At 47.9% G+C, this 25,743-nt stretch overlaps 1 protein-coding gene across 2 annotated transcripts in view; it reads left to right on the top strand.

The window, feature by feature from the left end:
- Positions 1-25,743, top strand: part of HTT (huntingtin) — a 2,178,328-nt gene that overhangs the window by 1,062,396 nt on the left and 1,090,189 nt on the right. For both annotated transcript variants that reach the window (XM_086964158.1, XM_086964157.1), the window contains 2 exons: positions 2,328-2,383; positions 2,514-2,662. In XM_086964158.1, the coding sequence (XP_086820284.1) occupies positions 2,328-2,383; positions 2,514-2,662 (205 nt within the window). The remainder of the gene's footprint in view (positions 1-2,327; positions 2,384-2,513; positions 2,663-25,743) is intronic.

The following is a 25,743-nucleotide window of genomic DNA, read 5'->3' as shown; positions in this document are numbered from 1 at the left end:
CGGACTGTGGTTCCAGTGCCTTTCCTTGTTCATGCTCCTTATCAGAGCTTTCGGGGTCTATTGTCAGCCACACTTTCACTTGCTGTCTCCATCTACTTTAGTCAATCTTTCACAGATTCATTCTCTTTGGAACGTATTGGGGTTCAGTTGCAGACCCTCCTCCAATGGGGTATAGCTTTGGTATCTATTCTAAGTTAAGGAATCTCCGGCTAGATATTTCTATCAGATGAACAAGTTACTTACCTTCGGTAACAATGTATCTGGTAGAGACGCAGTCTAGCCGCATATTCCTTAACTCCCACCCATCCCATTCTCGCTTTGGGTGACGGGTTCTCTTATCCATGCACCCTGGTTCTTTTCCAGTGCAGAGATTGGTCATGGCCTTCTTCCCTCCCTACCCCAGATACTTTTCTCAATTGGTTTGGGATCTATGTGGCTGTGCTATAAGTCGATTGGTCATATATATAGTATGTATGGTTGCTCATTCTCGGTTGTTGCAAAAATATTGTCTATTGCCATAACAGTCATGTTGTTAAAGTCTTGTTGTCCATTTCCATGCCATTCATGTGGTTGCAGACTGCTCTTCGTTTACCGTAACATTCATTTCCAATGCTGTTTTGCCTCATAGGAGGGTATGGTTTTTTCTTGTGTGAGACTGTTTCTAGGAGCGAATACTATGCTTCCCTCCTCCCAGTCCTTTACAGTATTAAGTGTTTTTCTTAGACATGCATTGTGAGGTTTCTCCTCACTTTATTTCTATTGTCATGGTTGCTTCAATGATTTGTAAATTTTGTTTGGCACACTGTTCCTACACACAGTTTTAGTAGTGTCTAATTTCCTTACAATCAGCGACTAGTGACACACCCAGTCGCAAATTATAATGAAAAGACATCAGAACTCGACCATAATAAGTTATTGCGATTAACTTCTGAAGTCACAATGACCTGTGCCAAAGCCAGCAGCAAAGGTGAAAGGCAGGTCATGTTATGAAGCAGCCTTTTAAAGCAACGAAAATGAAACTTTTCTTTCTTTTTCTAGTTTACTGTTACTAGGACAAAGAACAAAGTACACGATTATTGTTTAATTCCTAAGATATTTATAGAAAAATGTGAATCCTTCCACATGTTTCTACACATTCAGAGCTCCTACAGCTTTTTTCTTTTTTAAAAACTCTTGCACAAGCATCATATTACATGTTGTCCCACAGGGTCACGAAGCAATGAAGAAAGAATCACATCTTACCTTACATATCAGGTTATTAGTACAGGCTATCACAGCGACCTCAATGTTTGCCCATGTACTCGGTTCCCAAGCCTCATTGCTGGGCATACATCTTAACATATAGCACACAGGACAACCCCCATCAGAGTGAGTTATTCACAGAAAAAAATAATAACAATTAAAAACAATAAACTTCGCAGCGACAGGCAGCTGGGCAGTATTCCCCAAGAAATCCTTGAACAGAGGGCAGGAATCAATTATGTACGTATGTGAAGCTCCCCTGCTCCTGCACCAGTTCACCATCCCACCTGGGCAGGGGGCAAGCAGAATGCGTGTCTGAGGTAGCGATTCAGAGCAAGCAGCTCAGTCAGCTAAGATTGTGTGCTTTAAAAAGAAAATAATAATAAGATAAAGCTAGTATTGAAATGTTTCTGATCTAATATCCTTTTCCAACAAGTAACTAACAGGTTTTTGATGAGTTTATTTTTGTATTAGTTTCTATTTTTATTGTTCATGTTTCTAAACATACTCTCTCTTTTATATAAAAGAGCGACGCACCAAGATTTGGAGTGGTTGTTGGAAAGGTGATGGTGTCACCATATATTAAATTAGATAAAGTACCCCCTACCGTACATGATAAGGATATTGCAAGTCACTTTGGAGTTCCATAACCTTATAAAGGAACTCAGCATTTGGTCTTTTTCCTCTATATGGTTATGGAACTCCTTAGTGTTTTGCATTATCCTTATAATGTACGTCAGTTTGAAGTTTATTGTTATTTCTGCTTGGTTAATCAAAAGCATTGCAATCATTAAATCATGAGAAACCAACAGGGCATAATCAATGTGCTTACCTTCTGCCAAATTGGTATGTATGCTGTATGACACAGATACTTTATTCCGTATATATTAGGCCCTGGTCTCCGGATTCCAATAATAAGTCAGCGAGGTCCCCAAATTTCAATAATAATTAAGGGGAGTGCCCACATAGGACAAAAGATTAAGAAGCACTGATTTAGGCCATGAATGATTTATATGGAAAGGTGACTGGAGCATTTGAACATCAGTTATATACCTACATTTTTAACAATTGTTTTTTCTTTTCAGGTGTTTATTGGTTTTGTACTAAAGCAGTTTGAATACATTGAAGTTGGCCAGTTTAGGTAAGAAAACATGATGGTTTTATTTTAGACTTCCTGTTTTATTATCGGGCTTATCCTAAGAAGTGCAGTATTTCTGTTGATTAAATAAGAAAATATGACCGTCGACAGGATTTTATTCTTTTCTATCCAGAGATTCTGAAACCATCATCCCAAACGTTTTCTTCTTCTTGGTATTGTTGTCCTATGAGCGCTACCACTCCAAACAGATAATTGGAATACCTAAGATCATCCAACTGTGTGATGGCATCATGGCCAGTGGAAGGAAAGCTGTTACACATGGTATGTTAACTTAGATTTTGTTAATAAAGTTGAATGCTTAGTCATATTTATAAAATTATGATGGCTGTGGGCATCATTATGAGTGCCCTGTTTATAGGTGCAGAATTACTGGACTGCTGGAATCTTTGAATCCAACCAATCTATGTCCAGACATTACAAGGTATTAAACCCCGGAACAAGGGATCAACATATAGTGTTATACAATTCCTCCAGAGCAGCCATGCGGGTTAACAGCAGGCCCCCAGGACTTCCCTGTTGGTTGCAGGACTAGACAGGGTTCCCCCCTGTGTTGTGTTCGATTTTAGATTCCGAATGAATTTCCTGATTCATGCCCTTATATAGGTATAATTCGCATTGAACTTATATAGGCATAGAAATCCAGTCCTTATTTAGGCATAGACCATGCTACCCAAATACAGGCATGGCTACTTCCATCCATTAATCTACGTCACAACGATTTCTTGGAAAACCAGACTCTCAAGCCGTTAGGGACTTCCCCTTGCTTGAATATTGATTTCTCCAAGAACTCATTAATTATGCATGAACATCTATTCCTTAGGGGTTCATTCATGACGTTCATATGCCCAACTTTACGTAAAAGCTGGCATTCCTAAAAACCTTCAAGGTATAAATATACCTTCACTTGCTATGTCAAAGCACGGTGTGGTTCAGTGCAGTTCGACTACCTACTTGCACGACGCAGCTCGCTACAGCAAGTGCCGAAGGAAGCCAACTCTCCAGCTGATGCACTGACCAGAAGCTGTCATCCCCCTGCCAAGAATCCAGCTCCAGTGTTTCTGACTCCCCTTGCGGGTGTTGGGCAATTGAGTCCTGGGAAAGAGATGCCAACGTCTCTCATTCTAAGGTATGGAGCTAATTAGAACCTAGAGAAACTTTTGGCAATTCTTGGCAAAAACTAAACCTATGCTAAAGACTAAGTCGTACTAGACTTAGATTAGGTACACTGGGGTAGGCATATTTTAGAAGCACCAGTTGACAATTATAACCTGTTATTTATGTATGCATTTTTACATGTCACAGCAACAGACAATGCTATTACAGTATTATTTCATATTACTGTTTACGCTGTACGCATTATACTTCGCATTCTGTCTAACGATTGTAGCAGTTCACCTCTCTTGCATGAGAAAGAAGACTGATAAACTCCTTTTTATTGAAACGCCAGTCTCACTATTTCTATGCAACTCTGTAGAAACGAAGCATGCACGATTGACTGAGTGAAATAGTTATCTATTGTTTCCACGAAAGTTGTCATGTTTATGCGGTTGTCAGAGACTAATCCCTTCTTGTGTATTCGAGAAAGTTTCTATTGAGCTCTGAGTTAGCTGGCGCTCCTGTTTGCGTTGATAGTGGAACCCTTCGAATGCATGGAATTAGCTGTGGCCCTGTGGTGGGTGTTGTGAGAAGTTAGCCTGGCATTTGATGTCCACTATTCTAGTGGGCACCTTGCACCACTCTAAACAACCCTTATTGATGGTGGTTGTAAAGTCAACCTTATAGACAAGCTATCCTAGTGGTAGCATGGACCAGCAGTCTTAGGCTAAACTCCAAAGAGCATGTGAAGCTGTTTGTTTTACCAATTATAATCCCATGAATACCAAATGAAGGGACACCACACAAGGTATATATAAAATATATATGTATTTATTTCTAACACATGCAAAAATAACAGTTGATGGACAGAATGCAGAACAATGTCATACATTCACCCCAGTACAGAGATCTGGGCCTAAATCCATCGTTTTTTTGCACTCCACACCACCCAGTTCAGACATGGCCATAATCAAATCAGCCTTGACCCTGTGCCTCATGGGAACAGTCCAGCCCGAACTGCCAAGCCATGTCTTTCCTGGACCGGAATCAAGCATCCTAGGACCGGTTTCTGGCTATCCGCCGTCTTCAGCCAGGTTAGCTTGACTCCAGTGGTGTGGAGAGCATGGGACTCACGTCTGAGCATACCCATCCCACTCGGGGTGACAAATGCAAAAATATTAGTTGATGGACGGAATGCAGAACAATGTCATACATTCACAACAGTACAGAGATCTGGGGCTAAATCCATCGTTTTTTTGCACTCCACACCACCCCAGTTCAGACATGGCCATATGCAAATCAATTTACAAAAGGGGGTGGTGATGAACAGAGTGTCTGAATTGAGCAGACCACTCTTACCCAGTCCAAAGATCAGGGCTTGATCCATCACCGTTATTTATCTCACTGCCCCATCCCAGCTCAGAACCTGGCTATATGCAAATCAGTCTGTCCCTGGCCCAGTGCATCATGGGAACAGGGCAGACTAAACTACCAAGCCAATTCTTTACCAGAAAGGAGACAAGCTACCGGGGACCGGTTTCTGGCATTTCAGCCTCTTCGGCCCGGCTTGCTTGAATCCTGATGGAGCAGTGAGAAAGGGACTCATGTCTGAGTATACCCTGCCACACCTATAGTGGCCAAAATCGATTTACAAAAGGGGGTGGTGATGAACAGAGTGTCTGAATTGAGCAGACCACTCTTACCCAGTCCAAAGATCAGGGCTTGATCCATCACCGTTATTTATCTCACTGCCCCATCCCAGCTCAGAACCTGGCTATATGCAAATCAGTCTGTCCCTGGCCCAGTGCATCATGGGAACAGGGCAGACTAAACTACCAAGCCAATTCTTTACCAGAAAGGAGACAAGCTACCGGGGACCGGTTTCTGGCATTTCAGCCTCTTCGGCCCGGCTTGCTTGAATCCTGATGGAGCAGTGAGAAAGGGACTCATGTCTGAGTATACCCTGCCACACCTATAGTGGCCAAAATCGATTTACCAGTGTAAGAATTGGCTTTTGTAGTTTGGTTTGCCTTGTTCCCATCATGCACTGGGACAGGAACAGACTAATTTGCATACAGCCAGGTTCTGAAACTGGGATGGTGCAGTGAGCTAAAAAACGGTGTTGGATCTAGCCCTGATCTCTTGACTGGGTGAGAGCTTTCTGCTTAATTCAGAGACTCTGTCCCTCACCACCCCTTGTTGTAAATATTTTTGTCCACCCTAAGCGTGGAAGGGTATTCTCAGATGTGAGACCCTTGCTCATTGCACCATCAGGATTCAAGCAAACCGGGCCGAAGACGGCTGTAATGCCAGAAACCGGTCCCCGGGAGCTTGTTTCCTTCCCAGTGTAAGAATTGGCTTTTGTAGTTTGGTTTGCCTTGTTCCCATCATGCACTGGGACAGGAACAGACTAATTTGCATACAGCCAGGTTCTGAAACTGGGATGGTGCAGTGAGCTAAAAAACGGTGTTGGATCTAGCCCTGATCTCTTGACTGGGTGAGAGCTTTCTGCTTAATTCAGAGACTCTGTCCCTCACCACCCCTTGTTGTAAATATTTTTGTCCACCCTAAGCGTGGAAGGGTATTCTCAGATGTGAGACCCTTGCTCATTGCACCATCAGGATTCAAGCAAACCGGGCCGAAGACGGCTGTAATGCCAGAAACCGGTCCCCGGGAGCTTGTTTCCTTCCCAGTGTAAGAATTGGCTTTTGTAGTTTGGTTTGCCTTGTTCCCATCATGCACTGGGACAGGAACAGACTAATTTGCATACAGCCAGGTTCTGAAACTGGGATGGTGCAGTGAGCTAAAAAACGGTGTTGGATCTAGCCCTGATCTCTTGACTGGGTGAGAGCTTTCTGCTTAATTCAGAGACTCTGTCCCTCACCACCCCTTGTTGTAAATATTTTTGTCCACCCTAAGCGTGGAAGGGTATTCTCAGATGTGAGACCCTTGCTCATTGCACCATCAGGATTCAAGCAAACCGGGCCGAAGACGGCTGTAATGCCAGAAACCGGTCCCCGGGAGCTTGTTTCCTTCCCAGTGTAAGAATTGGCTTTTGTAGTTTGGTTTGCCTTGTTCCCATCATGCACTGGGACAGGAACAGACTAATTTGCATACAGCCAGGTTCTGAAACTGGGATGGTGCAGTGAGCTAAAAAACGGTGTTGGATCTAGCCCTGATCTCTTGACTGGGTGAGAGCTTTCTGCTTAATTCAGAGACTCTGTCCCTCACCACCCCTTGTTGTAAATATTTTTGTCCACCCTAAGCGTGGAAGGGTATTCTCAGATGTGAGACCCTTGCTCATTGCACCATCAGGATTCAAGCAAACCGGGCCGAAGACGGCTGTAATGCCAGAAACCGGTCCCCGGGAGCTTGTTTCCTTCCCAGTGTAAGAATTGGCTTTTGTAGTTTGGTTTGCCTTGTTCCCATCATGCACTGGGACAGGAACAGACTAATTTGCATACAGCCAGGTTCTGAAACTGGGATGGTGCAGTGAGCTAAAAAACGGTGTTGGATCTAGCCCTGATCTCTTGACTGGGTGAGAGCTTTCTGCTTAATTCAGAGACTCTGTCCCTCACCACCCCTTGTTGTAAATATTTTTGTCCACCCTAAGCGTGGAAGGGTATTCTCAGATGTGAGACCCTTGCTCATTGCACCATCAGGATTCAAGCAAACCGGGCCGAAGACGGCTGTAATGCCAGAAACCGGTCCCCGGGAGCTTGTTTCCTTCCCAGTGTAAGAATTGGCTTTTGTAGTTTGGTTTGCCTTGTTCCCATCATGCACTGGGACAGGAACAGACTAATTTGCATACAGCCAGGTTCTGAAACTGGGATGGTGCAGTGAGCTAAAAAACGGTGTTGGATCTAGCCCTGATCTCTTGACTGGGTGAGAGCTTTCTGCTTAATTCAGAGACTCTGTCCCTCACCACCCCTTGTTGTAAATATTTTTGTCCACCCTAAGCGTGGAAGGGTATTCTCAGATGTGAGACCCTTGCTCATTGCACCATCAGGATTCAAGCAAACCGGGCCGAAGACGGCTGTAATGCCAGAAACCGGTCCCCGGGAGCTTGTTTCCTTCCCAGTGTAAGAATTGGCTTTTGTAGTTTGGTTTGCCTTGTTCCCATCATGCACTGGGACAGGAACAGACTAATTTGCATACAGCCAGGTTCTGAAACTGGGATGGTGCAGTGAGCTAAAAAACGGTGTTGGATCTAGCCCTGATCTCTTGACTGGGTGAGAGCTTTCTGCTTAATTCAGAGACTCTGTCCCTCACCACCCCTTGTTGTAAATATTTTTGTCCACCCTAAGCGTGGAAGGGTATTCTCAGATGTGAGACCCTTGCTCATTGCACCATCAGGATTCAAGCAAACCGGGCCGAAGACGGCTGTAATGCCAGAAACCGGTCCCCGGGAGCTTGTTTCCTTCCCAGTGTAAGAATTGGCTTTTGTAGTTTGGTTTGCCTTGTTCCCATCATGCACTGGGACAGGAACAGACTAATTTGCATACAGCCAGGTTCTGAAACTGGGATGGTGCAGTGAGCTAAAAAACGGTGTTGGATCTAGCCCTGATCTCTTGACTGGGTGAGAGCTTTCTGCTTAATTCAGAGACTCTGTCCCTCACCACCCCTTGTTGTAAATATTTTTGTCCACCCTAAGCGTGGAAGGGTATTCTCAGATGTGAGACCCTTGCTCATTGCACCATCAGGATTCAAGCAAACCGGGCCGAAGACGGCTGTAATGCCAGAAACCGGTCCCCGGGAGCTTGTTTCCTTCCCAGTGTAAGAATTGGCTTTTGTAGTTTGGTTTGCCTTGTTCCCATCATGCACTGGGACAGGAACAGACTAATTTGCATACAGCCAGGTTCTGAAACTGGGATGGTGCAGTGAGCTAAAAAACGGTGTTGGATCTAGCCCTGATCTCTTGACTGGGTGAGAGCTTTCTGCTTAATTCAGAGACTCTGTCCCTCACCACCCCTTGTTGTAAATATTTTTGTCCACCCTAAGCGTGGAAGGGTATTCTCAGATGTGAGACCCTTGCTCATTGCACCATCAGGATTCAAGCAAACCGGGCCGAAGACGGCTGTAATGCCAGAAACCGGTCCCCGGGAGCTTGTTTCCTTCCCAGTGTAAGAATTGGCTTTTGTAGTTTGGTTTGCCTTGTTCCCATCATGCACTGGGACAGGAACAGACTAATTTGCATACAGCCAGGTTCTGAAACTGGGATGGTGCAGTGAGCTAAAAAACGGTGTTGGATCTAGCCCTGATCTCTTGACTGGGTGAGAGCTTTCTGCTTAATTCAGAGACTCTGTCCCTCACCACCCCTTGTTGTACATATGCAAATCAGCCTTGACCCTGTGCCTCATGGGAACAGTCCAGCCCGAACTGCCAAGCCATGTCTTTCCTGGACCGGAATCAAGCATCCTAGGACCGGTTTCTGGCTATCAGCCGTCTTCAGCCAAGATAGCTCATAGAACAGCTATAAGGAGATGGTTCAAAAAGATGCAGAGGGGCTCAGCTTATGCTAGGGCACCCTCTCACATAAAACCAAGCACTCTGGCTCCAGGATTGTTAAGCCCTGCCATAGGAGTGACTTATAGGTTACTATGTGCCTATATATAAGGTAGATATAGATATAATATAACTAAATAAGGGGTGATTACACCACCTTACCCAAGCTGAGTGATCAGCCTGTGGTGTCAGTTTAGATGGCCAACCAGGGGTGGCATAATACATGCTGCAGCCCCTGGTAGGCCTTGGATGCACCTATGCCCTGGGTACCTATGGTACACTATACAGGGGCTCACAAAGGTGACCCAATATCCAATCAGGTATGTATTTAAGGTACATGGAGTCAATTTTATAGAGAGAGCAGATAGCCTGGGGCCCTGAATAGCAGGATCGCAGGCCAACTAAGTCAAAAACCAGCAAAACACTAGGCAAAAGTTGGGGTAACCATATAGTCAGATATCCACCTTCCTACAGGGGTGTCATTTGGGAACTGTACTGTTGTCAGTAAACTAGGAGGAGAGAACCACTTATCGTTCGTCCGATATCCTCTGACCACATGTGTGATCACTGAGGCTGTGATGATTAGACATTTCATGACTGACCTATGTGTTACCTTTTGTTAATGTCGTGCAGCTTGTGTTTCTCACAAGACTCGAAATACAATAAAAATATATATTTTTATTTTATGTCTTGGATCCTATACCCTGTTATCATATGGAATTACTCCCAACACTGTGACTTGGAAGAAATCATCCGATCTATAAGAGACTGTAGTTATAGATTCCTTACCTTAGAATGATCCCCATGCGTCAAACTGGATCAGCAGAATTTTTTGGGGATCAGTACCCCTGCACATCGGTAGGTGGCGTCGGTCATTTCCACATCTGTCGTCTGATTCGTGGTTGCCAGGATGACATCACGGTGTCTACCTGTGCACTGACATCAGTTCTTTCTTTTTCCGCGCCAGCTAGCGCAGATCCGGAGAGAGCGTGCCCCTTAGTCACTTCTAGACAAACCCTTTTTCGATTTTTGTCGACATCTTTTTAAGTCTTCGACTCCTGGTGCATGACGGATGTCCAGGCATCAGCCCGGTTTCAAGTCCTGTGACTCCTGTGACTCACCCCTTTCTTTCCTGTCTCTTTCTTTCTTTCTTTAACTCTGTGCCTAATTTCTCTGCAAATCATGTGGAGGGGATTAGCTAAACATATATTGCATGTACCTGTAATCTCTGCAATCTCTGTTTGGCTAACCCTGGGACCGAAATGCTAATGTGTCTGTTAATAAAAATCAATAAAATACTTTGAAATTAAAAAAAAACAAGTTGATGTCTGGTGCCTTGAGCCGACCATGACCCGAAGTCGTTCTCCGACTGCCGGGCCCCGAACCCTGCGGGAGCAGTTTGCGAAAGCTTTTGGAGGCCCAGTAGTCCGCTCCATGCCGTACGGTGTCCCGGTCGAGGGAAATTACCAGGACCTGTCACAGAGTCACCACCATTCGTCCTCGAAGGCTTCGCACTCCTCAGGTAATTTAAAGCACAAGAAGAAGGCAAAGAAGCATCGTCGCTCTTAGCCTTCTCCCCACCCGTCGGCTGACACGGAACCCGGAGCTTCCCTCCCTTTTCCAGAGCGTCCCCTGCCCAGCTTTGTGCATTTTACGAAGCACTGCACAGCATTTTTGGGCAGCCCAACTACGTAGGCGTGCCTTTGGGCCCCACAGACTTGGCTAGGGGCCCTGGGCCTTCGATGGCCGCTCCGGCCCTGGCACCGCAGTATCGGGATCGGCGCCGGTCAACCTCACAGTACATTCCCTGGTGCCAATTCCAGTGATGACCCCCACGACGTCGGTTGCGCCTCCAACTAGAGTCGACCCAAGACTCACCCCGACTTGGACACGGCACCGGACCAAAGTTGGTACCGGTGCCGTAGGGTACTTTTGTACCGCTGTTCATCCCTGGTGTTCCCTACCATCCTGAGTGGCAGCCAGAGGAGGGTGAGGAGAACTGGGAGGGGTCTGTTGACCCTCTAGCAGACCAGCTTGAGGAGTCGGACTGGCGAGAGGAGTTGGGTGATGCCATTGGTCTGGATACCTCCCCAGACCATGGTATGCTTTTTCCCCCTACCGTGGCTACGGAGGAGGGAGCTTCCTACACTGTGGTGTTGCATAGGGCAGCTAGCTTGGGCCTTGCACTTCCTGCGGTGGGTTTCTGATGGATACATCTGCCAATGGATTCCTCACCTTGTGAATATCCCCTGTGCCAGCAGCATTCGGAAATTTTTTGTAGCTCTCCACGCTGACGAGGACAACGTCACAATAGCATGGCTCCGCTCGCGACTCCCCTGGCGTCACTGGAGCCATAAGAGAGCCTCGTCTGCGTGATAAAGCCAGTTCCCTTTTTTTCCGTGCCATTGACGCTAACGGTTTTCTGGGACTCTGTGGTTTTGTGGTTACATTGTGTTTTTGGCTTGCTTCTCTTGTTTCTTTTCTAAAGATGTCTTCGAGGAAGTCGGGTTTCACGCCCTGTAGAGAGTGTGGGGGACATATGTCCATCACAGACCCCCAAGAGGATTGTTTCTGGTGCCTGTCGTCGGATCACAATGTCAAGGGTTGCTCTTGCTGTCGCACGATGAACCCAAAAGCTTTGAAGGAGAGAGAGGCCAAACTATTCATGGCAAACATGAGCAAAGAGAAGAGAGGTCGAAGAAGATCAAGAACCAGGTCCAGGTCGAAGTCGACATCGGGTCATGATTCGAAGTCAAAGAAACACAAGAAAAAGAAGAGACACAGCTCTCGACGCCGTTCAGACAAGGATATGGCCCTGAAGTTGACTTCACCAGCTCCTCGACATCGTAAGGACTTTGCCTCTCCATCCCCTTCAGGCTCAAATCAAGGTACTCCTGTTCGATCGGCTTCGCCTGAAGCTTCATCGGTGCATTCTCTGACACTGGCTCAGTCTCCTGTTCCGGTGGATGAAGTTCCGGTTCCAGATGAATCAGTGGCTCCATTGGCTCCACCGTCCGTGCAGCTGGCCCGAGTCAAGTAATGCCTCAGCCGGAGACTGTTCCGGGGGCCTACCCACCTTTCCCTGGCCCGGGTATGGATCCATCACATTACTTGAATGAAATGTATGGAGTCTTTACTAGAGCTATGTACCCCTCTGGAGTACCTTCGGGTCCCATGGGTCCTATGGCCTTTAACCTGGGAGTTCCTCAGGCTTATGCTCAGGCTCCCTTTATACCAGCGGCTCCGTCCTTGCATTTCCCGGCGCCAACGACATCGACGCCGTATCCTTCATCTCTGGTGCCGTCAGTTCAACCTCGTTTGACTCAGGCTGTGCCTCCAGATCCAAGTTTGACGCCGGCCCCGATCCGTCGCAGTCGTGTCAGGCGCCGCCGACTCCGGTTCCGAGGATGAGGTCGAGGCGAGAGTTTTGGAGGAACACGCTGTGAAGCAGAGGAATAAATTGAGGAAGGTGAGCTTGAAGAGTCGGAAGACTTATTTGAGGGGTTGCAGGAGGCAAGTGGTCTAGATACGTCCTCGGAGTGGGCACTTTCTCCTTCTACAGATGCTCCTTCCAAGGATGTGCTCCTTACCACACAGTTATTAAGAAAGCAGCAGAGTTTTTAGATCTACAGCTTCCAACAGCTGACTTTAAGTCTAAGATTTTAACTGAGGTTCTACATTCTCCCTCCACTGTGATAGAGCCATTATTGCCTTTTAATGATGCTATCACTGAACCAGTTTTGGAAGTCTGGCGTAAGCCCTTTTCAGCTCCTGCGGTTTCGAAGTCTGTTGCTATAAGGTACAGGACGGCTCCAGGAGATCCGGATTTCCTAACATCTCATCCTTCTCCGGAGAGCCTTATGGTGCAGGCAGCTTGTTCTAAGACATCATCTGGGGCTTTTCCTCATGTCCCATGGGACAGAGACTCTGAGAGGTTAGAGCAATCCGCTAAAAAGGTCTTTTCATCGGCAAATATGGCCTTGAAGTCTACAAACGCCACCTGCCTTTTGGGCCGTTATATACATGCTCTTATGGACTCTGCAAAACAGCTTGCTCCTAAATTTTCTGAAGAGGACAGACAGACTTTTAACGAAGTCTTGCTGGACACTGAGGCAGCTGCACGCCAGGTGGTATAGAGTGGTCTGGACACTGCGGACTCTGTTGCAAGAATTATGGGTTCTTCGGTTGCCACGAGGAGAAGTACTTGGCTCAGATCATCGGAGTTCTCTCCGAATGTGCAGGCGACTCTTCTTGACCTCACTTTTGATGGCTCCAGGCTGTTTGACGAGAAGGCAGATTCAGCCTTGCAGTGGTTCAAAGACAGCAAAGCCACCGCTATGTCCTTGGGCCTGCAGGCGCAGCCTAGAGGTTCCAGTTACAGAAGATACAGAGATTTTGGAAGGTCGTCCTTTCGGACCTACAGGCAGCCTCAGCAGCAGCAGCAAAATACTCTTTATAAATCATATAGAGGCAAGAACAGAGGACGTCCACAAGGTCGTCGGCTCTCCTCCTCCTCTACCTCCCCCCTTTTGCCACAGCAAAGCAGCCCTAGATCCACCATTCTGGATCATGTGGGTCCTGTAGGGGGTCGGCTTACCCGTTTTCTACAAGATTGGGAATCAGTCAATACGGACCTTTGGGTTCTAAATCTTGTGGATAATGGGTATGCTCTTCCCTTTCGGGAAATCCCTCCAAATGACCCACCTTGCCAAGGGCCATGTTCAGAGGACCACCTTCTTCACCTGCAGGAGGAAGTCCTTACATTACTAAAGAAAGCTGCGATAGAGATGGTTCCAGAGAGGGAAAGGGGTCTGGGATGCTACTCCCGGTATTTCCTGATTCCCAAGAAGGATGGCAGGTTACGTCCAATTCTGGATTTCAGGATCTTGAATCTTTTTCTGAAGCAGGAAAAGTTCAAAACGCTCACCTTAGCGCATCTTCTTCAAGCGCTCCAACAGGAAGACTGGATGGTGTTGATCGACTTGCAGGATGCGTATTTTCATATTCCAATCCTGAAGTCGCACAGGAAGTATCTCCGTTTTACGGTAGGGTCGCAACATTATCAGTTTGCGGTTCTCCTGTTTGGTCCTACTACTGCACCTCGAGTCTTAACCAAGGTGATGGCAGTGGTGGGGGCCCATCTCAGGAAATTGGGGATTCCAGTTTTCCCCTATCTGGACGACTGGCTGCTCAAGGCGGAGTTGCCAGAGAAGGTGCTTCATCATCTGCAGGTGACAACCCAGCTGTTGTACGATTTGGGTTTCTCGATAAATGTACCCAAATCTCACCTGGTGCCCTCTAAGCGCAACCTGTTCATAGGGGCGGTACTGGACACAACTGTGTGTCGAGCATTCCCACCTCCTCAAAGGATTTTCGACATACAGGAAATTATTCCTTTGTTTTACAATGGAGCGGTCGTTCCAGTCCTGAAGGTCCTTCGCCTGCTCGGTCTGTTTGCTTCCTGCATTCTGTTGGTCAATCATGCACGCTGGCACATGAGGCCACTCCAGTGGTACCTCCGCAGGCAGTGGTATCAGCACAGCGGGGAATTGAGGGAGTCGATCAAGATCTCCAGAGACACTGTAGCAGATCTGTCTTGGTGGAGCGTGGAAGACAATCTGTCTCAGCGAAAGCCCTTCCATCTTCCTCCATCTGTCCCCACAGTGATAACAGATGCATCCACTCTAGGGTGGGGTGCTCATCTGGGGGATCTGGAGATCAAGGGTCTTTGGTCTCCAGAGGAAAGGGTGCTTCATATCAACCTTCTAGAGTTCCGGGCGATTCGTTTGGCGCTCAAAGCCTTCCTCCCCTCCCTTTACGGTCAGTCAGTTCAGGTCCTGATGGACAACACAAGCAGGGAGGAGTAGGGTCGCATCATCTCTGCAGAGAGGCTCCACGACTCTGGTTCTGGGTTCAGGACCACCAGATTTGTCTGTTGGCAAATCATCTGGCCGGAGTTCTGAACGTAGGTGCAGACAGTCTCAGTCGACCACGAGTGGAGGCTCCATCCAGAGGTGGTTCGTTATGTCTTTCAGATGTGGGGAACTCCTCGGTGGACCTGTTTGCCACTCACGAGAATGGTTGCTGCCCCTCATTCTGCAGTCTCCAGTATCCGATGCAGGGAGCTTTGGGGACGCGTTTCAATTGAGTTAGGGCTCATTTCTCCTTTACGCATTTCCTCCCTTACCCTTGATTCCTCGGGTTCTAAGGAAGATTCGCCAAGACCGGGCCTAAGTCATATTGATCGCCCTGGATTGGCCAAGAAGGGTGTGGTACACAGATCTTCTCCACCTCTCATCACACCCTCTGCTCCGTCTCCCTCTCAGGGCAGACCTCCTCTTGCAGTCGCAGGGGCAGGTTCTACACCCCCACCTCCAGAGCCTACACCTTCATGCCTGGAGATTGAACGGGGCAACCTGAACTCTTTCTCTCTCCCGCTTGACGTTTTGGATGTTATTTTATTGGCCGGCCGACACTCCGCCAAGTCTATCTATTCCTACAGGTAGTCCAAATTTGTCATATGGTGTGGAGAGAAATCTATTGATCCTTTGAGGGCTCGTTTATCCAACATCCTTCAGTTTGCTCTCTCTCTAGCTCAGCAGTGGCTACTGTGAAGGGCTATTTATCGGCTTTGTCGGCGTTCCTTTGCTTGCCAAATCAGCCGCCCTTGTTTAAATCACCCGTTGTGTTGAGGTTCATTAAGGGCCTTACCAACAAATTTCCACCCACTCCTTTTATTGTGCCTCAATGGGACTTACATCTTGTCTTAACCTACTTGACGGGTTCTCCCTTTGAGCTCTTACACAAGTGTCCCTTGAAACTATTGTCTTTTAAAACAGTATTTCTTGTTGCCATTACCTCGGCAAGGAGGGTAAGTGAGCTTCAAGCTCTGAGTTCGAAGCCCCCGTTCTTGACCATTCATGCTGATAGGATGGTACTCAGGACCAGGGCTGCTTTTCTGCCTAAGGTGGTAAATCCCTTCCATCTGGGGCAGTCCATTACCCTTCCTACCTTCTATCCTCCCCCTCATCCTTCTAAGGAGGAGCAGCGGCTTCACCACCTGGACCCTAGGAGGGCGGTGAGTTTTTACCTCGATGGGACTAAAGACTATCGTGTGGATGACCAGCTCTTCGGGGGCTTCATTGGCTGCAGGAAAGGCAGAGAGGTGCACAAGCACACTCTTTCCAGGTGGATTATCTTGTGTATCAAGATCTGTTATTCTTTGGCTGGTAAGGAACCCCCAGAGGGTATTAGAGCTCACTCTACCAGAGCAAAGTATTCTACATCTGCTTTGTCTAAAGGTGTTCCTGTGGAGGACATTTGTAGAACGGCAGTCTTGGGCCTCCCTCCCACACTTTCCCAAAGCATTACTGCTTAGATTCCGAAGTGAGGATGGACGAACACTTTGCGCGTTCCTTTCTACATGACTTCTTGGTATAGAAGGGTGGACACCCTCCTCCGGGAGTGGGGACTGCTGTGGGACTCTATTCACAAGGTGAGGAATCCACTGGCAGATGTATCCATCAGAAGAACAAGTTCCTTACCTTCGGTAACACTTTTTCTGGTGGATACAGTATCTGCCTGTGGATACCTTACTGACCCACCCGCCTCCCCGTTGTCCACCCTTGTATACCTGCAATAGTGATAATGTAATAATATCTATCTTTACTTTCAAAGGAAATGTATTTTTCTTTTTGCTTTCCTGCATTGATTTCACACTGTGTGTGTTGGTTTGAATACTGTTTATACTATATATATTTGTTGTCGGTCCTTCCATATGCCTCGAAGGCACAGAAAAAAAGGGCGGAACTGACGTCATCACGCCGACCAGGCTCTTTTATGGTTCCAGTGACGTCAGCGGAGTCGCAAGCAGAGCCATGCTATTGTGACTTCATCCTCGTCGGCGTGGAGAGCTACGAAAAATTTCCGAATGCTTCTGGCGCAGGGGATATTCACAAGGTGAGGAATCCATAGGCAGATACTGTATCCACCAGAAATAGCGTTACCGAAGGTAAGTAACTTGTTTGTCAGTATTAACCTCCTGACTGAGGTACTTCAGCTGGCAGCAGCCTCTTCGGACCCCCTGCTGCCTTTTAAAGAGGGTCTCACTGACATCCTTCTGGGCACTTGGTCCAAGCCCAGCACAGGGGCTCCTGTGGACAGGATGAGTGCCTGACACCACCGACTGGCCCTGGGCGACCCACTTTTCCAATGTCAGCACCCAAACCCTGAGACCTTGGTTGTCCAAGCCTCATCCTCATAAAGTGCATTCCCTACTGGTCCCCCAGATAGGGTATCCAAGAAGCTGGACCATCTTGGGAAGAAGATGTTCTTCCGCCAGCTTCGGACTGCGGTCGGTGAACACTACATGTCTCTTGGGCCATTATTCCCTACTGCTCCCCCAGATAGGGTATCCAAGAAGCTGGACCATCTTGGGAAGAAGATGTTTTCTTCCGCCAGCTTAGGACTGCGGTCGGTGAACACTGCATGTTTCTTGGGCCATTATTCCCTACTGCTCCCCCAGATAGGGTATCCAAGAAGCTGGACCATCTTGGGAAGAAGATGTTTTCTTCCGGCAGCTTAGGACTACGGTCCGCGAATACTGCTTGTCTCTTGGGCCATTATACACACACAGTGTGGGATACTGTCGTACAAGTGCTGCCACAGAGCCCAGAGGAGGCCCGGGCTACAGCTGAGTTCACCATCCGGTGTGGGCTTGATACCACCGACTCGCTGGGCAGGACAGTATCCATATCTGTAGCTCTGTGGAGCTACGCCTGGCTGAGAACATCTGGCTTCTCTGGTGATGGCCAATCCACACTTTTCGACATGCCCTTTGATGGCTGTCGCCTGTTTGGTGACAAGGCGAACAACGCGCTCAAACGCTTCCAGGACTCAAGGGCCATGGCCAGATCCTTGGGCCTCGTAGCAAGTTCTCGCCCCATGCAGTCTGCCTTTCGACCCTTTCGTGGCTAAGGAAGGGGTGCCCCACCATGTTCCACCCAGAGCCTCAGAGCTGCGCATGCTACCCAGCCTTTGTCTGGCTGTGGACGTGAGGCCCAGCTTCGGAGGACTGGGGGCCAGCGGGGGGGTCAGTCCACCAATGTCCCCCTGCAGCAGCCTCCAAACCTGCCTAGTCCAACCTTTCAGGGCCACCAGTTGCCAGTAGGTGGTAGGATCCGCCATCACCTCCCCCACGTCAGACAGGTGGGTTTTGCAGATAGTCCGAAGAGGCTACTCCCTCCCCTTCGATACTACTCCTCCCTTTATGCCACCAACCCTCCATTGCATGTCGGAGGATCACTTAGCCCTTCCCCGCCAGGAAGTTATGGCTCTCTTGGGCAAGGGAGCTATCAAACGAGTCCCTGTGCCAGAAGTAAGTCGTAGTTGCTACTCCCACTAGAAGGACAAGGGCCTGCGTTCTATCTCGGACCTCAGGAAGGTCAACCGCTTCCTCTGGAAGGAGAAGTTAAAATGTTAACCTTGGCTCAGGTCTTGTCTTCCCTGGAGACTGGATGGTAGCGTTGGACTTGCAAGATGCTTATTTTCATATCCCTGTCTTGCCTGCCCACCGATGGTACCCATTGTTCACAGTAGGCCACAAGCATTTTTAGTTTACTGTTCTCCCCTTTGGCCTTACCAGCGCCCCTCGGGTCCTGCTAATCTGCACAGATCAGGGTTTACAGCACAACTTTCCAAACTTTTCATGTTGGGGACACACTTTTTGGAGATGCATCATTTCGGATACAGTAACGCAGTGTAGTGAGCTAGCGTAGCGAGCCCGAAACACCTAAAGGGATTTCTAGGGGTTCTCACTCACTCTGTGTGTCTGTCTCTCTCTCTCTCTCTCTCTCTCTCTCTCTCTCTCTCTCTCTCTCTCTCTCTCTCTCTCTCTCTCTCTCTCTCTCTCTCTCTCTCTCTCTCTGTCTCCCTCTCTCTCTCTCTGTCTCCCTCTCTCTCTCTCTGTCTCCCTCTCTCTCTCTCTGTCTCTCTCTCTCTCTCTCTGTCTCTCTCTCTCTCTCTCTGTCTCCCTTTGTCTGTCTACCTCCTTCTGTCTCTCTCTGTCTGTCTCGCGCCCTCTGTCGCCCTCCTCCCCCCTCTCTCTCCCTCCCTCTGTCTCCCTCTATCTCCCTCAATCTGTCTCCCGCTCTCTGTCTCTCTCTGTTTCCCTCCCTCTCTGTCTCCCTCTCTCTCTGTCTCCCTCCCTTTCCCTCCCTCTGTCCCCCTCTGTCTCCCTCTCTCTCTCCCTCTGTCTCCCTCTCCCTCTCTGTCTCAGTCTCTGTCTGTCCCTGTCTGTCTGTCCCTGTCTCCCTCTCTCTGTCTCCTTCTCCGTCTCTGCCTCTGTCTGTCTGCCCCTGTCCCTGTCTCTGCCTCTATTTGTCTCTGTCTGTCCCTGCCTCTATCTCTGTCTGTCTATCTCCTTCTGTCTCTCTCTGTCTGTCTCACTCCCTCTGTCTCCCTCCCTCTGTTGCCCTCCTCCCTCTGTCTGACTCCCTCCCTCTGTTCGCCGCTCTCTGTCTCCCGCTCTCTGTCTCCCGCTCTCTGTCTCCCGCTCTCTGTCTCCCGCTCTCTGTCTCCCGCTCTCTGTCTCCCGCTCTCTGTCTCCCGCTCTCTGTCTCCCGCTCTCTGTCTCCCGCTCTCTGTCTCCCGCTCTCTGTCTCCCGCTCTCTGTCTCCCGCTCTCTGTCTCCCGCTCTCTGTCTCCCGCTCTCTGTCTCCCGCTCCCTCCCTCTCCATCTCCCTCCCTCTCCATCTCCCTCCCTCTCCATCTCCCTCCCTCTCCATCTCCCTCCCTCTCCATCTCCCTCCCTCTCCATCTCCCTCTCTCCCTCCCTCTCTCTCTCTCTCTACCTCTGCCTCCCTCTCTCTCTCTCTACCTCTGCCTCCCTCTCTCTCCCTCTGTCTCCCTCTCCCTCTCTCTGTCTCCCTCTCTCTGTCTCCCGCTCTCTGTCTCCCTCCCTTTGTCTCCCTCTCTCTGTCTCCCTCCCTTTGTCTCCCTCTCTCTGTCTCCCTCCCTCTCTCTCCCGCTCTCTCCCTCTGCCTCCCTCTCTCTCCCTCCCTCTCTCTCCCTCCCTCTCCCTCCCTCTGTCTCCCTCCCTCTGTCTCCCTCCCCCTCTCTGTCTGCCACTGCCTCTGTCTCAGTCTCTGCCTCTATCTGTCTGTCTGTCCCTGTCTCCCTCTCTCTGTCTCCTTCTCCATCCCTGTCTGTCTCTGCCTCTGTCTGTCTGCCCCTGTCCCTGTCTCTGCCTCTATTTGTCTCTGTCTGTCCCTGTCTCTGTCTGTCTGTCTCCCTCCCTCTCTCTGTCTCCCTCCCTCTCTCTGTCTCCCTCCCTCTCTCTGTCTCCCTCACTCTCTCGCTGTCTCCCTCCCTCTCTCGCTGTCTCCCTCCCTCTCTCTCTCTCCCTCTCTCTCTCTCCCTCCCTCTGTCTCACTCACTATGTCTGTCTCCCTCTCTCTGTATGTCTTCCGCTCTCTCGGTCTACCTCTCTATCTCCCTTCCGCTCTCTCTCTCTGCCTCTGTCTTCCTCCCTCTTGTCTGTCTCCCTCGTGTCTGTCTCCCTCCCTCCGTGTCCATCCCTGTCTCCCTCTATCTATCACCCTCTATCAGTCTCCATCCCTCTGTCACCCTTCTCCCTCTGTCGCACTCTATCTGTCTCCCTACCTCCCTCTCTCTGTCTCCCTCTCTCTGTCTCCCTCTTAATGTCTCCCTCTCTCTATCTCCCACTGTCTCCCTCCCTCTGCCTGTCACCCTCTGTCACCTCACCCCAGCTTACAGGGCACATATCTATATCATAAATTACTTTGACTCCAAATTCTCCTCTTCAAAACTTGTTCACTTACCCTCCCTCTTCTGAGACCCGACTAGCATCCCTCAAGTGCATTTCTAGGTAAAAAAACACCCCAGCCAAATTCATATTTTAGTGCTTCACCACTGACATGGCACCTTCCTCAAGGACCTGGATTCCAACTTTATAACAACCCCCTCTCATCCGCCCCATATTGTGTTTGGTGACTGCATCTTGGATCGTAACAGACCACACTATTCATCTACTCTTACTGGACAACTCAATATCCAAAACACACAGGCCGCCCTCACATTTTCAAGGAAATATTTTCAATATCATACTAATCCTTAATCCAACAGTTCTGGATACAGCGCAGCTTCTGGCTTTTCCTCCCGAGCTGTGAGTCCGGGCTATGATACTAATGTTTCAGCCTCTATACCGGGTTTCGGTGAGAATGACTCTGAGGCTGCTGAGCCTCAAGGTCATTCTCACATCATGCATCCGGTCTGGCATATGCTGGCGCATGGCATATGCTATCTGGCATGATCTACCAGCAGGATGCACATTGTGCATCCTGCTGGTAGATCATGCCAGGTAGCATATGCATGCTCTGCAGTGGGACCTGAAGTTCCAGTAGGCGAGTATTAGGGAAATCTTTCCTATGTCGTCCAGATCTCAGAGGGGACTGCAAGTCAGTTGCAGTGGTGGCTCTCAAACTGGAACTGGGTCAATGGCAGATCCCTCTCCCTTCCCCAAACGGAGTTCGTAGTGGTGATGGATGCGTAAATCCTGGGATGGGGCGGCCACACAGGAGAGGCGGAGACCTGAGGCCTCGGGTCTCCAGCGGAGTCAGGGCTCCACATCAAACTTCAGTGCAAGACGGATCATCCGGAGCTCCGGAAGGCATTCCTTCCTTCTGTCAAAGGAAGAGTAGTGCAGGTGTTCACGGACAACACCGCCACCATGTGGTATTGCAACAAACAGAGCAGGATGGGGTCGTGGACCCTATGTCAAGAGGCTGTTCACCTTTGGACATGGCTGGAACATCAGGGCATGACCCTGGTGGTTCAACACCTGGCAGGTACCCTGAACACCATGGCAGACAAACTTAGCCACCAGTGCACGATGGATCACGAATGGGGTCTTCACCTGGAGGTGCTGCAAAGTCTCTTTCGGCAGTGAGGAGAGCCTTGGTTAGATCTATTCGTCACAGAGAGAACGCGCAATGTCAGCAGTTTGCTCGTTGGAGTTTCCAAGGCGGCACTCGCTCTGTGATGCCTTTCGTCATGAGTGGAATTGCAGCCTCCTGTATGCCTTTCCGCCTGTACCACTGCTGCCCAGAGTGCTGAAGAAGATCAAGCGTGACCGGGCCCAAGTCATTCTTGAGGCTCCGGACTGGGCACGAAGAGTCTGGTACCTCAAACTTTTAAGCATGGCCATCGATCCTCTGATCAGACTGCCTCTTTGGGAGGATTTTCTGTCGAAGCACCAGGGGACGGTTCTTCACATGAACCTGTCCAGCCTCCACCTCCTTGCATGCAGATTGAGTGGCGACAGTTGACAGCTTTTGACTTTCCTACCGAAGTCTGTAACATCATCTTGGCAGCCAGGCGTCCTTCCACAAAATCGGTATACACCTGTAGATAGAACAAATTTGGGGCATGGTGCACAGCAAAGGGTGGGGATCCCCTTCCGCCCCTCTTTCAGAGGTTCTACTCTTCAGTCTCTCTTTGGCCGAACAGGGTTCTCCTCTGGGCATCCTTAAAGGCTATCTTTCGGCCTTTCTTCGCCTTCCTGATCAGCCTTTTCTTTTCAAGTCCCCTATTGTGAATAGATTTCTGAAGGTCATTACTCATCTCTTTCCTCTTTTTCCTATTGTAATGCCCCAGTGGGTATTGAATCTTGTCCTTAGTTATCTTATGTGTGCACTCTTGGAGCCAGGACATAATTGTCCTATTCGCCTCCTTACTTTAAAGACGACTTTCTTGCTCGCCGTCACCTCTGCTTGCAGGGTGAGGGAGCTTCAGGCTCTGCCTTCCAAGCCTCCTTTTCTTGCTGTTCAACCAGACAAAGTGGTACTTCACACTAGGCGCTCTTTTCTGCCCAGAGTGGTTATCTCTTTACCACATAGGTCAGACCATCACATTGCCCACCTTCTTCCCGCCTCGGCACCCTTGCAAAAGAGGAGGAGAGACCGCACTAAAGAATTCCGGGTGGACGATCAACCCTTTGTGGGTTATGTGGGCGCCAAGAAAGGTGAGGCTGTGCATAAACGTACCATCTCTCTATGGGTTGTCCTATGTATCAAAATTTGTTATTCTTTGGTAAAAAAGAAACCTGCAGTAGGACTGCTCACCCACCAGTGCGACGGCAGCCACTACCTATTTGGGACATGGAGTTCCCCTGGTTGACATCTGCCAGTCAGCCATGTGGGCATCCCTGCACACGTTCACAAAACATTACTGCGTGGACAGCTAAGTCCAGACAGACAGCTTTTTTGGCCGTTCTGTTCTCCAGGACTTCCTGGTGTGAACTCAGTTTGCAGAGCCACCTCCACTGGGGTAGGCATTTCTAAGGTAAGGAATCTATAACTACAGTATCTTTCAGATGAACAACTTACTTACCTTCGGTAACAATGTATCTATAAGAGACTTATGTAGTTATAGATTCCTTACCGCCCCACCAATCCTCCCCGTTCTGCGAACTGACTTCTATGGATAAGGACTCCCTTCCAGGGCCCTAGTCCTGTGCACTAGTGATCAGTGTCTTGCATGGCTCTGCACTTCTGGTTGTGGAAAGTCGGGTCAGAACTGACGTCAGTGCGCAGGGGCGGCGTCCAAGTAGACACTGCAACGTCATCCCGCCGACCACGACGACGGATGCAGAGTCGACTGACGCCACCTACTGATGCGCAGGGGTACTGCTACAAAGAAAAATCCAGATCCAATCTGACGCCTGTGGGTAATTCTAAGGTAAGGAATCTATCACTACATAAGTCTCTTACAGATACATTGTTACAGAAGGTAAGTAACTTGTTCATTTGGTTATGGACCGCAAACCCACTTCCTGGTTTATGCCTTTGTAGTTGATTGGAAAATAGAAAGTCAGGCTTTTACTTGGTTAGGATGTCTAAATGAGAGGGGAGGCTAAAGAGTAACAGAGAGATGAGAGGATTGGTAGATAATGGAAAGGATCCAAATTTCTAATGCTTGTGTTGGGCAATTGTTAGCATTAAGAAACTGGAATTTGTTGAGAAAGGATTGCCTGTTTTTGTATTTCTAACTGAACAAAAGTGTTATATAGGTACTTATTACTACACCACACTAAAGTGACTTTCTTTCTCTCAACATTTTATTTTCATTTGTTAAAAACATTCATATAAAATTCATCACAGGACATTTCATATCCAACATATATATTTGAGCATTCCCTAATCTAATACAAAAGTAAATCCTATTCTTATTATTGCTCAAAAAACAAACACAAGATAAAAAGCCAATTCTTTTGGCATATATTGTTTAAAAGTCTTTAAGTCTATGTTACTTCAGGCAGTCCTTTGTCGACGCGTTTTGGTGCGTTGAGATCTTTTGGGCACCTTCTTCAGGACAGACTTATAGGTATCAGATATTATTCTTCTTTCTAAAATTGAATAAAAACAATTAGTGTCTAATTTCGTTGAGAGTTCCTATCTATCTCTATAGTGTGGATCACTCATTGTACCTCATATCCCTCTATAGGTTTTTTGGAAAGCAATCTTACTTTTAGAGCTATTGTTACGAATATTCTCTCTTCTTTTTGGGGGTATCCGTTGTCTATGTTTCAGTTTCTTTAATCTTTATAACATAGAAAATGCAAGCCATTATTATCCTTAACGCTCTACCTGCTTTTCATTAAGGGACTAACGAAGTTTCTCATGTTACTTACTTAAAAACAGGAGAATAACTTTTTACGTGTCTTGCTTGTTCCTTTGCGTCTTTAAATTTGCGCAGGGAATTCTGGTTATCGCATTTCTTACTTATCCATCTATTGAAAAGAACATCCCAATCTCAGTATATTGTTAGTTTATTAAAATCAGGTTCTTATTATGTCTCTATATAAATCGCTCATCTCCCCTTGAATTACACACCTGATTGGTAGATTTCTTAAATCCCTGTATTTGTTGTGTCTACAGGTCTTCACTTTCTCTTGGTATTTATTTGCTGGGCACCCTCTAAGTCAGGTTATGCTTTTATCCCAGACCCTGGTAATATAAGAGAATATAAAAGAATATAGAAGAAATACATGCCCATCATGTTTTTAGTCGTATCTACACGTTTACAGGCATGTTTACTTTATTCTTTTAATACCCATTCATTAACCGGGTATCGATATCACCATTTTTTGGTAAGACAAGACAAAATGGTTCTCTAATATATTGTCCTGGTTTGTACTTTTTTAAACATAGTCGCATTATTGCATTAAATACTCATTTCCCCTATTTATTCATGTTTAAACATTGCTCAAGTTTGACCATCTCAATCTTTATATCTTGCATGAGGGAGACATTGTCTCTCCCACCCCTATTTTAAAGGGGATCCTCACTATGTCTTTACATGGGCGTTTATACACTTGAAAATCCCACTCTTAATCAAACAGACTGGTTCATGAAAAATCAAAAAAAGTCTGTAATAGTCCGCGTTGTAGTATTAGTGGTCACTGTGGGATTAAAACGCTTAAATGAGCTTCCGTTCCTAACAGGGGAAATGCGGCTATTATTTTATCTTTTTTAAGCAGTTTAGTAAAGTTAAAACCCTTCAACATTCGGTGACCTTTCGTCTAACAGCGAAGCGATATGGTAACATTACCGATCCCTCCCGACTGCTTACCTTAGTGCTATCGCGTAACGCCGTTGACACGTCCTCTCTCCCGTGGAATAATGTACGGAGAGAGGGTCGATCGCGGCTTTTTATAGTAGTCA

The sequence above is a fragment of the Lissotriton vulgaris genome, chromosome 3_2, assembly GCF_964263255.1.
Source record: "Lissotriton vulgaris chromosome 3_2, aLisVul1.2, whole genome shotgun sequence".
Classification (NCBI taxonomy): domain Eukaryota; kingdom Metazoa; phylum Chordata; class Amphibia; order Caudata; family Salamandridae; genus Lissotriton; species Lissotriton vulgaris.
The sequence above is the reverse complement of the archived record's forward strand: the minus strand, read 5'-3'. Positions and strand labels throughout refer to the sequence as shown.